At 39.9% G+C, this 16,956-nt stretch overlaps 2 protein-coding genes across 2 annotated transcripts; both read left to right on the top strand.

The window, feature by feature from the left end:
- The first annotated feature begins 3,518 nt into the window (after window positions 1-3,518).
- Window positions 3,519-4,472, top strand: LOC121933744 (olfactory receptor 14I1-like). The gene has a single exon (XM_042473734.1). The coding sequence runs from the start codon at window positions 3,519-3,521 to the stop codon at window positions 4,470-4,472; it is 954 nt and encodes a 317-aa protein (XP_042329668.1).
- A 4,175-nt stretch (window positions 4,473-8,647) lies between these two features.
- Window positions 8,648-12,382, top strand: LOC121933743 (olfactory receptor 14A16-like). Its single transcript, XM_042473733.1, has 2 exons — window positions 8,648-8,693; window positions 11,404-12,382. The coding sequence occupies exon 2, from the start codon at window positions 11,417-11,419 to the stop codon at window positions 12,380-12,382; it is 966 nt and encodes a 321-aa protein (XP_042329667.1). The 5' UTR covers window positions 8,648-8,693; window positions 11,404-11,416.
- Window positions 12,383-16,956: the final 4,574 nt, after the last annotated feature.

Raw genomic sequence — 16,956 nt, 5'->3', positions numbered from 1 at the left:
TGACCATGTTCTCCTGGAGTTTGTTATACAATGGAAAGGAGAAGCCAGGCATAGTCAGACATGCATTCTAGACTTTAGGAGAGCTGATTTCAGTAAACCTAGAGAAGTGCTGGGGTGATCCTGTGGTCAGGAATACTAAAAGAGAAGGGAGTTCAGGACAGATGGGAGTTTCTCAAAAGGGAGATACAGAAGACAGAATTTAAAACAGTTCCAGTGAGGAAAAAAATGGGAGGTGTCTCAAGAAACCAGGATGGAAGACTAATGAACTTTCAGCTGAGCTAAGGTTTGAATGGAACATGTATAAGAAATAGAAAAAGGGGGAAATCGCCAAAATGAAATTCAATCAAATAGTGAGTGACCAGTGGGGTCCCACAGGGGTCTGTCCTTGGTGCAGTGCTATTCAACATCTTTATCAATGACTTGGATGATAGAATTAGGATCATACTTATCAAATTTTCAGATGACACCAAATTAGGAGGAGTAGCTAACACCACAGAGGACAGGATCAAAATTCAAAATGACCTGAATAAACTGGAAAGCTGGGCCAAAGCTAACAAAATGAAATTCAACAAGGAGAAATGTAAGGTTTTCTGCACTTAGGGCAGAAAAACAAAATGCATGAATATAGGCTGGGGGACACCTGGCTTAAGGAGACTACATGTGAAAGGGATCTAGGAGTCCATGTGGACCACAAGTTGAATATGAATGAACAGTGTGATGAGGCAGCTAAAAAGGCCAATGCAATTTTAGACTGCATCAGTAGAAGTATAGTGTCTAGATCAAGGGAAATAATAGTGCCACTCTATTCTGTTTTGGTCAGGCCCCACCGGAATATTATGTCCAGTTCTGGGCATCACAATTTAAAAAGTATGTTGAAAAACTGGAGCGTGTCCAAAGGAGGGCAACTAAAATGGTGAAAGTTCTGGAAACCATGCCCTATGAGGAATGACTTAGGGAGCTTGGGTTGTTTAGCCTGGAGAAGAGAAGGTTCAGAGGTGATATGTTTAAATATTTAAATATTTGAAGGGATGTCATATTGAGGAGGAAGCAAGCTTGTTTTCTGCTGCTCCGGAGAACAGTACCCAGAACAATGGATGCAAGCTACAGGAAAAGAGATTTCAACTCAACATTAGGAGGAACTACCTTACAGTAAGGGCTTTTCAACAGTGGAACACACTCCCTCGGAGTGTAGTGGAGTCTCCCTCCTTGGAGGTCTTTAAGCAGAGGCTGGATGGCCATCTGTTGGGGATGCTTTGATTTAGATTTCCTGCATGGCAGGGGGTTGGATTGGATGGCCCGTGCGGTCTCTTCCAACTCTATGATTCTAAAATTTAAAGAGGTTGATTATGCAACTACATTTTGTAAAGGAGGGAGAATATAATTGTTAATATCAGTCTGATAAACTGAACCCCCAGTTTCAGAGGTTATGGAATTAGACCCAGGGCTTGCCTACATTAGCCCTATACCCTGAATTCCCTCCACTGGTTGGCCATGTGGTGTTTCTGTCATGCACCCCAAACCCCAAATTTACACAATGCTCAGATCTATTTAAACGATGCTCAGATCTGGTTTGGGGTTTCCAAACAAGTAGCTTACTAATAACAGAATTAAGAATAGCACAGCATCCTATTAAAATCTTTTTCCTTAAGAAAAAGGGCTGAGCCCTATGATGTACGGGCACCACCATTACAGCACTTCCCCGCCCACATGGGGTGTGTGTGCATGATGTGCGGACACCGCAGTGCCCATACGTCATGCACAGGAAGCGAGCCCTTATGACGTCCCCAAAAGGAACCTCTCTAAGTGACTCCATTTTTGGTCTGCATCATTGTCGCATGGTTTGGTTGCTGCGGCAACGCTGCAGACCAAAAACAGGCACCCACCTGAAAGGGGTGGTGTGTACTGCCCCTTTGTCTGCCAACAAAAAGACAGCAAGGACGGAGCCACTGAAGTATTGACATGGACCTTGAAGAATGTTTTTATTAGCTCAAATATATTAGCAGGAATCTATCCCTTTTTATACAAAGGCTATGAGGGAATAGAGAATTAGCAGAAGCAACATTCTTCCAATGAATTATATTTTTATTAAGGAGAAAATTAATCAGCAACACATACACATGCATACACTTAATCTATGGGCTATTAGGAAAGGTATTTGCTTATGAAATAGTTACCAAAGATGCGGTGCTACTTCTCAAGATGGAAAAATTACTCAGCTGCTCACGGAGTGGTGATTAAGGAGAGTGGCAGCATGTGGGAAACTAGTAGAGGTTTCAGAGAGTACTAGAGTCCCTCTTTACACTCCAAACTAGCTCTGCAAACAAAGGATCTTGCCACCAGACAAAGGGTTGTTTACTACTTAGCAGAGACCACTATGATGTAGATAGATCTCTTTGATGTCTCCATTTTGGGCAGGCATCCTGAGTTGTGTAAATCACTTGGTCTTTCTGCCTGGGAAGGTGTTAGTGATTCCTGATAGCAGCTCCTAAAACTAGCTGTTTTGATATCTCAAAGCCTGTGTCTATGTGATGCTCTCTCTCTGCAACAATGGCGAATTCTACACTTCCATTTTAGGGCCAAGGGAGAAGGAAGCAAACACACCAAAATCATGGCCATTTCTTATAACAGAAGTCCCCCAGGCTCTATCTTGGATTTCCATATAGGGGACTGCGAACGTAGTGGGACTGAGAGAAGGTGCTCTTCTGACAATCTCAAGGCCTGGGCTGGCTCATATGGTTGAAATAAATCCCTATTCCCTAGGAAATGTTTTGAGCTTATTTCAAATGTATGATTTTCCCCCCAGCATACTTTTCAAATAGTCATAGTTTTTCACTGGATGCTTCAAGAGCTAAGAGGAGGATTCCAGAGCAACAACTGCATTCAGGCAACATGTTGTTTGGGAAGTCCCTCAGACCTCAAAACGTCAAGTTTAATTGAAATTTTACTTATCAATTTACTTATCATTTATGCAAAGTATTAAACACAGGATGTGAATTCTCAATCACAATTGTACCCGTACTATTGAATTAGGCAGGATACAGACCACCCAAAAAGGGCAGTCTGCCCGCGCTTTGTTTTGCTGTGCAATGAAGCTGCAGTGGACAAACTGCACGGCTCCCTTGTGCAGCAAAAAGAACCCGCAAAAAGTAGGTTCTTTCTGCGGTGCCATAATGATGCTGCAGTGTGCCAATGGCGCACTCACAACGTCATTATGGAGGTGTGACGTGTGGATGCTAAGAGTTCGTTGCGTCAAAATGGCGGCACCTGTGTGTACAGAGTGCTGCTATTTTGACATCCTCATCACATGTTAGGGGTGAGGCAAGTATGGGCGGTGCGCCCTCGGCCAACACCTAGCACATGACAAGGGTGCACTATAGGCCCGTCTGGACTGGGCCTTAGATAGATTTGGTAGGATTTTTTTTGTTAGATTGCATTAAATTAACTGACTAATTAATACTTGCATGTTAAGAGCTCTCCTTTTCTTTTCTTACAGATAGTACAGGAGGATTAACGATAAAATGAGCAATTTTACTTCCATATCTACTTTTCTGCTGCTGGAATTCTCAAATGTCCGAGAGCTACAGATTGTATATTTCTTTGTATTTCTAGCCTTGTACCTAATGGCAATAACAGGAAATCTTCTCATCATCATTGCAGTGACCTTTGATCACCACCTACACACTCCCATGTTCTTCTTTCTATTAAATTTGGCTATAATGGACATTGGAACAATTTCAGTTATGATACCTAAATCAATGGCTATGTCCCTCACAAATAACAGGTCAATCTCTCTTTCTGGATGTGTGGCTCAGGTTTTCTTTTATATTTTCTGTTTATCATCAGATTTCTTTCTCTTGATTATAATGGCCCATGATCGCTATGTCGCAATCTGCAACCCACTCCAGTATGAGAGAATTATGCATAAAGGAGCTTGCCTTCAGATGATAGCCACTGTGTGGATTATTGGTCTTTCTTATGCCATATTACACACTGGTGGCACCTTTGCTAATACTTTCTGTTCTAACGTGGTCAATCAGTTTTTCTGTGAAATCCCACAGTTATTAAAACTCTCCTGCACTAAAACCTATTTAGTTGAAGTTGGGCTGGTTGTAATAAGCTGTATTATAGCACTAGGATGTTTTATCTTCATCATCATCACATATTTTCAGATCTTTGCTGCAGTGCTTAGGATTCCCTCTGTGCATGGACACAAGAAAGCCCTATCCACTTGTCTACCCCACCTTGTAGTTGTCTCAGTGTTCATATTCACTGGTGTCTTTGCCTATGCAAAGCCTCCCAGTAATACTTCTTCTGATCTGGATTTAGCTTTTGCTGTGATGTATGCCATAACCCCTTCCATCTTGAACCCATTAATCTATAGCATGAGAAACAAAGAATTGAAGACAGCATTGTGGAAACTGTTCGATTTGGAACTTCTCTTTAAAATCATCAGTAAAAATCTTTGCAATTAGCTTTGTGAAAATACCATTGAATTCTAATGTATTCAAATTGGTCCAAAGTTCATGCTGAAAATTAAGCTCCCTAAACTCATGTCCAGAGAGAGCTTTGCAGGTCATGGCTAAACTCACATCATATTAGAGGGTTGCCATTCTAAATGTAAAACAAACAACCCCCTCCCAAACTCTTCCCCTCCTTCTGGTGCAGAGCCAGAACCAGGCAAAATCAGTCCCCACTGCTGCTGATCCTTTGTGTTTCAACAGAACATAACCAAAACTCCCTAAAATCTGCGTGTTTCATTACTCAAGAACACTCCCTGAACTGTTCCTTTGTTAATCCACTGCCACTTGCCCACAGAGTTCCCAAAATGTAGTGAATACTCCTTAATGGAATAGCATAATTTGAAAGCCTCTCTTAGAGAAATCCTCAACCCCTTCAGCTCACAGAGGAGCAATGGAGTTTTGCTATCCCATTTCTAGTTGAAATCCAAAGTCCAGTTGTCTAGCACCTTGGTTATATGGAAACTGTCTATTCTGCCTCTGTGATTTGAATGCCATGCATTTCCTGTTATGGAGCAGTTGGAGAAAATCCTTTCTGCTAAAGGACTGCAGATGCCCATGTAACACCTCAAATGTGCTAGTCCCATTTTGTAGAAATGGTTGTATTAATTTTATGTATCTCCCATTTGCCAGCCTCCTTGAAACTTAGGCATTGGTTTATAAATTGAGTGAATATATCTATAATGAAAACGATAGAGAATATGTGTGTATGTACGTATGTATGTATCAGTGCCTGTGTGCCTGCTTCTGCTATACCTCCAATACTTTGGAACTAAAACATCTCAAACTTATCAGGGGCCACTAAGGTCCTCCTTGGGGTTTGCATCTTGCTTTACTTATTTCCTTATATTTAAATTGTTAATTATATTATTAGTTAGCATAATGATTGACCAAAGTGCCAACAAACCTATTAAAGTTTAGTTAATTCTGGACTTCCGGGCTGGTTAGGTGTCATGACCAGTCATGTCTAGGATAGCTCCAGAGATGACATCACAGAGCAGCAGGAAACCCCCAAATAAAGACAGCAAAAAAGAAGAAAATAAGAGAAATAAATAGGGGGAATCTCACCCTTGCAAAAAGGGGGGATTGGTGGGCTCACAAAGAACTCAGAAACCTCAGAGGGCAAATAGGAAAGAAGCAAGTGGGAAATGCAGGAGAAAGAAAGGAAAAGAGAGAAAGACCTGTTGCCTGAGAGGGACAGAGAGAGCCGAGAGCACTAAGAATGCCATGCAGCTGAAGAGCGGCACAAGGGACAGCTCCAGCAGTAAAAACTTTCAAAGTAAGCAAATGGACTTTAAATATTATATGTCTTATGAATTATTGACACAGCTAAGATTCCCACAGAAAGAATTACTAAAACAGAAAGAAAACTAAGTATTCTTTCCTAACATAAAAGGACAAAAGAGAGAAAAATAAGAAAGAGAGAGCCATTAAGAGAGCCATTAAGCTTGGGAACAGATGACAATTGGAGCAAGAAAAGAAAATGGAGAGAATAGAAGTGGCTGAAACCCAGGAAGAAGGGAATATTATTTAATCCAATGCACTAGAAACCTGAATAAAGGATACCCAAAATTAAGTTAAAACAACATAAAGGAGATATTTGGCTCTCTATATTTGGTTCTCTACATTTCCCTTTACTTTGTGATTTAAAAAGAAAAAAGAAAAAAAGAAAGGGAGGAGAACATCATCGTGAAATTAAAGTAAACCTATAGAGAAAATATCCAGAGAAGAAAATAAATTGGACATATAAAAGAGATCTTCTTTTACCAAACTTGGCTTGCAAAATTAAGTAAACACTTAAAATCAACTTGAAGGTAAAAAAGCAATGTACATGACCATAAAAGGCCAGATCAGACATTATAAAGAAAATAATTCAGTTTTTTTGTGTTTTTTTCAGGCTATGTGGCCATGTTCTAGAAGATTTTCTTCCTGACATTTCGCCAGCATCTGTGGCTGGCATCTTCAGAGAATGCTTGCCTGGAAAAAGGTGGGAATATATATATACTGTGTGAGCCCAGGAATGCAGGAATGATTTGCATGTGAATTGTTCTGTGTTGATGGCGGTCCTCAGGCTGGGAGGCTAATGCAAAAGTAGATTAGTGTCTGCTAACTGGTGATCATTATCTGCTGGGAAAGCCCCTGACTCTGAGTGGTTTCCCATTCGCATTTGCTGAGCCCTTTATTATTATGTTTTCAAATTTGATCTTATTTTTGATTACTAGTATTTCCAGATGATTATTTACTGATTGATTGATTTATAGCTTCTTCTTCTTTTTAAAACTTTGGAAGTCATGCTGGGTCTCTATGTTGGGACAAAAGTAAACTATAACTTCAACCAATTAACCAACCAAACATAACAATAAAAAAAATCTGAGAGCATACTAGACATGGATAGATGTCATTGCTTTACTTCATTAAGTGGCATAAGCTAATTATCTTTTGTGGATTTTAGAACAGTGGAATAGAAAAAAACCATTTTGTGTATGTTTGTGCAAAGTTTCAGCCCTGTGGTCTTCTAATTAGATGTGCTTGGCTCTTGGGAGTTAAGAGAACAAAGAGGCTAAAACAACCAGAGAGGGCTCTCTTTCCCAAGCATTCACAATTATTTGTTACTGTCCTGTTGGTTCCTTTTCTCTATGCATGTTTAGTGTTTCCAGATATAGTGTAGCTCAATTTACTATGCTACCAAACATTTTGTGGCAAGGCTTGCTGGAGCTTGTGACTGGATTTTGTTTGGGACTTAAGGCTTGTAAACTGCTCTGTTAGTTTGCTTGTTTCTTAGCTGGTGCCACATCTCTGCTATCAGCTGCGTGGTTGGTTGCCCGATCTGTGTTTGGACACTGGAAGACTGAATGCACTTGCATGAAGGAAGGAATGAATGGCCTTTCTCACCACTTGAACATCATGCCATAAGAGAGACTGGAAGGGAAATTGAATTGTAAAGTGCAAAATGCTACCAAAAACATTTAAATGGGTAAGTGTTATTAAATTGATTGTGTTCCAGAGTTCTTTTTCTTTCTCATCCATGCAGCCATCTAAAGGGATAGATATTTCTCTAGAAGGATATTATGTTATCAGAGATCTGTCCCGTTTTTGAGAACATGATCAAGTGGCAAGTGATATGAAATATTTCTCCCAAGATTCTAGAAATTAGACTTCTTCCATTTGGAAATCGTACTGGAGATAGGGTAATCGTATTAAAAACAATTACCTTTGTTTATATCAGCCACATTCATGTTGAAAAAAATGGTATTTGAGCTGACCTAACTAGTGACTGTTCTGTGAATGATGGCATGCAAATAGTTACTTGATTCTATAATTATCAGGGAATTAACATTTCAGTAAACCTACTGCTATAAAACCTTGTAACCAGTCTATTTAATAATTCAGCATTCTTAGATATTAATGTTTACAATAGATTCAACCAGTTAGTGTGTAAAGTAGGGATGTATCTATTATTTATTTATCTACTGGTATGCCAGTCTCCCTTCACTTCCCATTTGACTCCCAGATTCTAAACCTAATATGTTTCTAAACCTAAAAATGCCATTAAAAAAATCAAGTTAGTTTTTCAGTTTGACTATTAAATGTACAAATCCCAGGTATTATACCCATGTTCCTGGCTGCTATTTCACAGTAATTTTTTTTGGGGGGGGGGGGGGGGGAGGTAATAGAAGAAGAAAATTACTTTGCTAAAACTGAAGACTGAGGCTTCCTCTCCTCAGCCCTAAGGAGTGTCCTGCCTTAGTTTGGATCATTAAAAGGTAGTGATGGTGACAAATCTACCAATATATATATATATATATATATATATATATATATATATATATATTCAGATCATAGTGGATTTCAGGGTTTGTTTGTTTTTTGAAGGTCACAATTTCTTTCCTGTTTCAGAGTATAGGAGAGAGTGGGAGCAAGAAAGAGAAATAGATACCAAAGTAACTCAGAACAATAAGCTTGGTTTAATCTTTGAAAGACAACTATTCTGTTGGGAGCTAGAAGAGTTTTAAAAAGCAAAAGGCCAGACTAGCTTTATATTATCCAATGGACATTGAAGAATGGGATTACAAGTGATGTTAAATGTAATATTTATCTTTTAAATATTACATAGGACACCTCATGGCAAGCCTCATCAGGACTATAGGACATAGTCTCGACAGAATGTGAAGCTATGTAAGTGAAAGGAATCTTATGTTGTTATCTAAAGTACTTCCACTTAAATACAAAGAGCAGTGCTTAGCTGTGATTTTTGCTATGATCTTGAAAGGGATAATTTAAATTCCTGCTTCTGCCCCAAACCTTGTTGGTCCAACCAGAGTCTATCTGTAATTTTAAAAAGGTACACATTACATGTAGTTGGGATCAAATGCTTTCCTTCCTCCTCTTTTTCTTTCAGTGAAGCTACCATTTAGTACAGTACTGAGTTTTTGTCCTTTAGGGAAAAAAATCTTACCAAGTTGTAACCTGGATCATCTGGAAAGCATTCCCTATCAAGAACACTGTGTGAGAAGTCCTGTGTTTGTACTATCCATTTAGGCCAGCAATTTGTCTCTTCTTTTGAAGATGGCATGAACACATGTGGGCTACAGCTGGTTGATCTTGTGATGTCCTATAGCTTTAGAAAATTATCAAGATCCTTTATTGAAGGATTTTCAGAACACCATGCTTACTGAATTCAGAATTAAAATTTAAAGATGTTGATCATGCAACCCCATCTTGCAAAGGAGGGAGAATATAATTGTTAATGTCAGTCTGACAAATTGAATCCCCAGTTTCAGAGGTTATGGAACTAGACACAGGGCTTGTCTACATTAGCCCTATACCCTGAATTCCCTTGACTGGTTGGCCATGCGGTGTTTCTGTCATGCACCCCTAAACCCAAAATTTACATGATGCTCAGATCTGGTTTATATGAGGCTCAGATCTGTTTACATGATGCTCAGATCTAGTTTGGGGTTTCCACCCCTTGTTCTGCATTTTTTTTTAAATTACCCTTGCTCTGGGTTTTCCAGAAAACCTGGAGCAAAAACATGGGAGCAATGGGTGGTTGTCACTTTCTCAGCATTCCTTCTGAGTTGCTCTGTGGAAGTGAGTCACTCTGGGCTTTTCTAAGGTAATAATGAAGATGGGCACTTTATTCTCACCTCAGAGTGACTCTTGCTTGCAGCAATGGTGCTGGATGGCTCATGAGAACCAAAGCTGCCTGTTGTTTTCAGCAGGTAAGGCGGGGGGAGCAAATTCATGGGTTATGCAGAGGCTAGAATATTCTGGGGTCTGGAAACTAAGAGGAGGAGAAATAAACTGGGACACTTTAAAAGCAACTGAAAAAAGTGAAATGACAGATGATTAATGGGGACTATCCCTACCAAACTGGGACAGTTGCAAGATATGCAGTTATCTAATTTGGTGCTATTTTTTGGTTATGAGAAATGTTATGACATTGGTTCCCAATTTGGTTATGACATGTGCAATTTTTCTAAAGCCAGTTGCTTAGCTTGTAATGTTTTCTTCTAACCTAGAAGCAAAGGAATTTACTCGGTTCCCCTAGTTTGCTCTGCAGCAATTTCTGCCTTAGATATGTGCACCAGAAGAGGCTTCATGTTCCTACATGAGTTAAAAATCCATTGAAAATGGATAAAAATTCATAATACTACTATAGACTCAATTGGGAAGAAAGGAATTATTATTGTTGTTATTGTAAGCATGATGATGATGGTTAATTATATACATCTATAAGTACTGCATTCATAGAATCCTTCTTTTTCAACATTTCTCACCTTCACACACTTTTCATGTCCTGTTCCCACGTATTTAATTTTTAACAGGACAAGAGCCATGTTTTCTTGAGAGTACCTCTTTGTGTAGAGGTTTTCAAAGCACATCATCATCATCATCATCATCTCTGCTTATATTCTTTTTTTTTCCAAATCCAGGACTTGTGGAAGTTCACACAATGAAACAAGTACAAATACAGTAAAAATAAACAAAAGGTCAACATTAAAATAGAATTGAACTATCAACAACACTAAAATAATCAAATTTATACAATTAAAAATAACAAGTAGCTTACTAATAATGCAATTAAGAATAGCACAGCATCCTATTAAAATCTCTTTTCCTTCAGAACTTGAAAAAAATTCAGTTTTGAAAAGCCTCTCTTTTTCTGCCAAAAGAAGGATAGCAAGGAGGGACCCATTGAAGTCTCCCAGGAAAAGGAACTCTGGAGCCACTGAGAAGAGTCTCTTTCGGATCTCCATTTAATAAATAATAATAATAAAAATTATTTATATTTCCCCACCTCTCCCAGGTGGATCGAGGCAGGAGTACAACCCAATATCAAATACAACCCAATATCAAATATACAAATACAATCACAACACTAAAAAAAATATAGGGGACTGTGAACATAGTGGTACTGAGAAAACGTGATTTTCTGACAATCCCAGGGCCTCGGCTGGCTCATATGGTTTAATTGAACTTCCATTCCCTAGAAAATGTTTTGAGTTTATTTCAAATGTATAATTTTTTTCTCAGCAAACTTTTAAAAAATTCACATGTTTTTCACTGGATGGTTCAAGAGCTAAGAGGAGGATTCCAAGAGGATTTCAGGCAACAGGTTGTTTTGGGAAGTCCTTCAGACTTCAGATTGAAATCATACTTATCATTTATGCGAAGTATTAAACACAGGGATATACAAATAGGGTCACTATTGTGACTTCTTAGATGAAAAAGTGAATTCACAATCACAACTGTTCTCCTACTATTGATTTCGATAGATTTGGTAGAGGTCTTTTTTTGTTGTTGGTTGGTTGGTTGGGTTGCATTAAATTAAGTGACAAATTAATACTTGCATGTTAAGAGTTCTCCTTTTCTTTTCCTACAGATAGTACAGAAGGATGAACAATAACATGAGCAATTTTACTTCCGTATCTACTTTTCTGCTGCTGGAATTCTCAAATGTCCGAGAGCTACAGATTGTACATTTCTTTGTATTCCTAGCCTTATACTTAATCGCAATAACAGGAAATCTTCTCATCATCATTGCAGTGACCCTTGATCACCACCTACACACTCCCATGTTCTTCTTTGTATTAAATTTGGCTATGATGGACATTGGGACAATTTCAGTTATAGTACCTAAATCAATGGCAATGTCCCTCACAAATAACAGGTCAATCTCTTTTTCTGGATGTGTGGCTCAGGTTTTCTCTTATATGTTCTGTGTATCATCAGATTTCTTTCTCTTGATTATAATGGCCCATGATCGCTATGTCGCAATCTGCAACCCACTCCAGTATGAGAGAATTATGCATAAAGGAGCTTGCCTTCAGATGGTAGTCATTATGTGGATTACTAGTCTTTCCTATGCCATATTACACACTGGTGGTACATTTGCTAATACTTTCTGTTCTAACATGGTCAATCAGTTTTTCTGTGAAGTCCCACAGTTATTAAAACTCACCTGCTCTAAAACCTTTTTAGTTGAAGGGGGGCTTCTTATACTAAGTTGTATTATAGGACTAGGAGGTTTTATCTTCATCATCATCACATATTTTCAGATCTTTGCTGCAGTGCTTAGGATTCCCTCTGTGCACGGACAGAAGAAAGCCCTATCAACTTGTCTTCCCCACCTTGTAGTTGTCTCAGTGTTCACATTCACTGGAGTCTTTGCTTATGCAAAGCCTCCCAGTAATATTTCTTCTGGTCTGGATTTAGCTTTTGCTGTGATGTATACCATAATCCCTTCCATCCTGAATCCATTAATCTATGGCATGAGAAACAAAGAACTGAAGACAGCATTGCGGAAATTGTTAGATTTGGAGTTTTCCTCTAAAATCATCTTTAAACATCTTCACAATTAGCTTTGTGAAAATACCATTGTATTCAAATGTATTCAGATTGGTCCAAAGTTCATGCTGAAACGTAAGCTCCCCAAACTCATGTCCAGAGAGAGCTTTGCAGGTCATGGCCCAAACTGATACCATATTAGGGGACTGCTAATAAAAAACCAAACACATCCCCCCTCTCCAAACTCTTCCCTTCCTTCTGGTGCAGAGCTGGAACCAGGCAAATCCTGGCTTGATGCAAATGTTTGTGTCCATGTCAGCACCACTTCCCACTGCTGCTGATCCTTTGTGTTCCAACAGAACTTAAAACTCTCTAAAATCTGCATGTTTCATTACTCAGGGACACTCCCTGAACTGTCCCTTTGTTAATCCACTGCCACTTGCCCACAGTGTTCTCAAAATGCAGTGAATATTCCTTAATGGAATGGCATAATTTGCAAACCTCTCCTAGAGAAATCCTCAATCCCTGCAGCTCACAGAAGAACAATGGTGTTATGCTATCCCATTTCAAGTTGAAATCCAAAGTCCAGCACTCTAGCATCTTGGTTATATGGAAGCTATCTATTCTGCCTTTGTGACTTCACTGTAAATGGCAAGATCATGCATTTCATGTTATAGAGCAATTGGAAAATCCTTTCTGCTAAAGGACTTCAGATGCCTATGTAACACCTCAAAGGTGGTAGTCCCATTTTGTGAAAATTATATTATTAATTTTATGTATCTCTTGCATTTTTACCTGAATGCCGCTTGCCGACGTCTTTGAATCTTAGGCATTGGAGTAGCACTGTTTATAAATTGAGTGAATATATCTGCAATAAAAAACAGAGAACATGTATGTATGTGTTTATGTATTTATGTATGTATCAGTGCCTGAGTACTTGGTTCTGCCATAATTCTAAAACTTTGAAACCAAAACATCTCAAACTTATCAGGGGTCACTAAGGTCACCCTGAGGGTTTGCATCTTGTTTTACTTATTTCCTTATTTAAATTGTTAATTAAGTTATTAGTTAGCATAATGAGTTATTATCTTATTAAAGTTTAGTCAATTCCATGGCTAAAATATTTTCAACCCAAAGGTAGTAAGAGCAGCTTAGAAGAGGGATGATCTTTGCATCAAGGTCGTCTTTTTGCATTCTGCACCAGATATTGCAGAAATAATCCTCAGCAGTCTCAGGAAATGGAATTCTTGTGCAAAAATCAGAGAACTAGATCTAAAAGGATTTTGAAGTCAATGTAGACTAAAGGGTAAACATGGGTCAGCAGTATAATGTGGCAGTCTAAAAAAACAATACAATTATTGGCTGTATGAACATGAGTGTACAGACTGAAGGAAAAATAGTACATTCAGCTCTAGTTTGCCCTCTGTTCAGCTGTGGTATCCAGACTTGTGTCCAGTTCTGGCCACCATTGTTTCGGAAAGATGTTGATAAATTGGACCATATCAAGAAGATTTGTATACCAAGATATATGACTAAAAGTTTATCTTGCTGGATATGTTTAGCTTAGAGAAGAGAATATTGAGAAGGAATATAATAACCATCTTTGAATATTTGAATGGATGTCATGTAGGAGATGGAGCAAGCTTGTTTTCTATTACTCCAGAATGAATGAAATGAAATTATTCAAATGACAAGAAAAGAGATTTCACCTAAAAATTAGGAAGAACCTGTGATAGGTTTGTAAGAACAGTGTTTGAGACTTCCAGCAGTGGAATATCCTGCCTTGGAGAGTTGTGGCCTAGTCTTCCAAAGTCTTTTAACAGAGGTTGGATGACCATCTTTCATGAGTACTTTAGTTGTGTATTCCTGCATGTTACCTGCAAGTCTATGGTTCTATTCTCTGCTGATATCATGTTTATTATGCTGTCCTGTCTGTCTTCCTCTTTCATATGATTACGATGAATTTTGGCACAATGTCATTCACAGTACCCAAAATCTGTGGGCATGTTACTCATGCATAGCAGGTCAATTACTTATTTTGGATGTGTTGCCCAAATTTATTATATTTCTTCTTTGCAATTTTTATTTTTAGGATTTTAGATTGTTCCCACCTCAGTCCAAAACTCCCCCAGTTTACCATAAATAACTACAAGAGGTTATACACTACATTGAATCATATACTGTACCTTACTAAAAAGCCCTGAAGCCACCCTGCACAGCCATTCTGCTTTACATAAAGAACAGGCAGGCTCACCCCAGTGTTTGGTTATGGGGCTGTATTGACAGTCCCTAAGGGACAGTATGATGCCACCCCTTTCCTAGCCGGATCATGGCCACGGCAATTGCATGCAATGGGCCTGATCTGGCATTTCCAGGGTGCAAAAAGGAGCCCCCCCAAAGCAGCTCCTATTTCATCCTGTAACGGGCACAATAGCCACAGCTATACAGTGCTCCTTTGGTGCTGCATTGTGTGGACGCAGTGCTGGAGGAGCACCATGATGTTGCACACCGTGTGAAGAAGCGTGCGGTGTCATGGCACCCTTGGAGGCAGAGTCGGGTTGTGCATCATATGGACACGATGCCCCGACTCCACCCCCATGCTGGCCTTAATGGCTGGTCTGAAAAGACCCTATGTCTCCACAACCAGACACAAAATGATGACATCCTCCACAGGTCTCAGTGCTGCTGTAATCATTTCATGTCTAGCTGTGGGGACATATCTAGATGCTTCTCTGAGGCTTCCTATTTGTTATGAATGATGGTTTCAAGGGCTATTCGGTAAGCTAGTGTGGGTGGGTTGGGCACTGTGGAGGGAGGAAGGTAATATGAGTGAAAAATAACTTCTGCATGTGGCTTCACTTGGCCATGGAAACCCACTGGGTGACACTGACTAGGTCGCACTCCCTCAGCCTCAGAGGCAGACAAAGGCAAAACCTTCTCTGAATAATTATTGTCAAGAAAACCCAAGATAAGATTGCTTTAAGGTTGCTATAAGTCAGAAAAGTATTAGAATCCACATCTCCTGTGCCGCCATGGCTGAAGACCAACATTTGCTGCCCTTTTGAATGAGGCCAGCAGCCAATTAGATGTGGTGTTTTTACACCACAACAGGGAAGGGTTGGGGAGTGGAGCTGAGGCTATTTAAGCCAGAACCACCCTTCCTTATCCCTCTTTGCAATTGTTGTCCCACCCTCCTACCTCGACTTCAGTGTGGCTATGTTGGTCGCATTAAGGGCTAGGTAGGAATTTTCTCCCCTTTCCAAGGGTTTTTCATCTACCTCACACTGTTGTTCGGGGACTTGGAAAATTGGCTTAGGTGTGGACTTAAATAGGCGGTCACTGGCTGTTGATGGAGGAGAATTAGTTGTCAGGTGAACACCTATGGCACCCGCTTGGGGTGAAGTTAGGTTTCTTAAACTTTCTCTTAGGTCTTGTGACTAAGGAGAGAGGGAAAGACACGTTCCTTAGGGCTGATCTGGAATATAACCCTCCATCAAGTCCTGTGAGTTGAGTGAGGAAATCTCAGGTTGGCATTCCAGGTGCGAGCTGGTTGGGGAGCAACCCAGTCATGGGTTTTTCCATGGAGCTCAGGTGTTTCACCCAGGAGAAGCTGAGGAGGCAGTCTGAGGAATAGACCACCTGCCACAGCTGCTCCCATACCAGGTTGTTCCCTTACATTTTTACAGGTTTTAAAAAAGACAGTTAAATAGGTTAATTCAATAAAGTGGCTCATTTTACAACCCATATATGTGCCTGGTCTCTTATTTCAAGTTGGACAGCAATCATAGAATCATAGAATAATAGCGTTGGAAGAGACCACAAGGGCCATCCAGTCCAACCCACTGCCATGCAGGAAATCTCAATCAAAGCATCCCCGACAGATGGCCATCCAGCCCCTGCTTAAAGACCTCCAAAGAAGGAGACTCCACCACACTCCGAGGGAATGTGTTCCACTGTCGAACAGCCCTTACTATCAGGAAGTTCCTCCTAATGTTGAGGTGGAATCTCTTTTCCTGTAGCTTGCATCCATTATTCTGGGTCCTGTTCTCTGGAGCAGCAAAAACAAGATAGCTCCCTTCTCAATATGACATCCCTTCAAATATTTAAACAGGGCTATCATATCGCCTCTTAACCTTCTCTTCTCCAGGCTAAACATCCCCAGCGTCCTAAGGTATTCCTCATAGGATATGGTTTCCAGACCCTTCACCATTTTAGTCACCCTCCTTTCGACACGCTCCAGTTTCTCCACATCCTTTTTAAATTGTGGTGCCCAGAACTGGACACAGTATTCCAGGTGGGGCCTGACCAGAGCAGAATAGAGTGGCACTATTACTTCCCTTGATCTAGACACTATACTTCTATTGATTGCACTGGCCAAAAATCGCATTGGCCTTGTTAGCTGCTGCATCGCACTGTTGACTCATGTTCAACTTGTGGTCTACTTGGACTCCCAGATTCCTTTCACATGTATTCTCGTTCAGCCAGGTGTCACCCATCCTGTATCTGTTCATTTCATTTTTCTGCCCTAAGTGCAGTACCTTATATTTCTCTGTTTTGAAATTCATTTTGTTAACTTTGGCCCAGCTCTTGAATCTATTAAGATCATTCTGAAGTTTGATCCTGTCCTCTGGGGTATTAGCTACTCTTC

Source organism: Sceloporus undulatus, chromosome 6 (genome assembly GCF_019175285.1).
Source record: "Sceloporus undulatus isolate JIND9_A2432 ecotype Alabama chromosome 6, SceUnd_v1.1, whole genome shotgun sequence".
Classification (NCBI taxonomy): Eukaryota; Metazoa; Chordata; class Lepidosauria; order Squamata; family Phrynosomatidae; genus Sceloporus; species Sceloporus undulatus.
Note: the sequence above shows the minus strand (reverse complement) of the source record. Positions and strands in the feature narration are given on the sequence as shown.

Coding starts and splice junctions, on each gene's coding strand:
- LOC121933744 (XM_042473734.1), top strand. CDS start 3,519: ATGAGCAATTTTACTTCCATATCTACTTTTCTGCTGCTGGAATTCTCA.
- LOC121933743 (XM_042473733.1), top strand. CDS start 11,417: ATGAACAATAACATGAGCAATTTTACTTCCGTATCTACTTTTCTGCTG.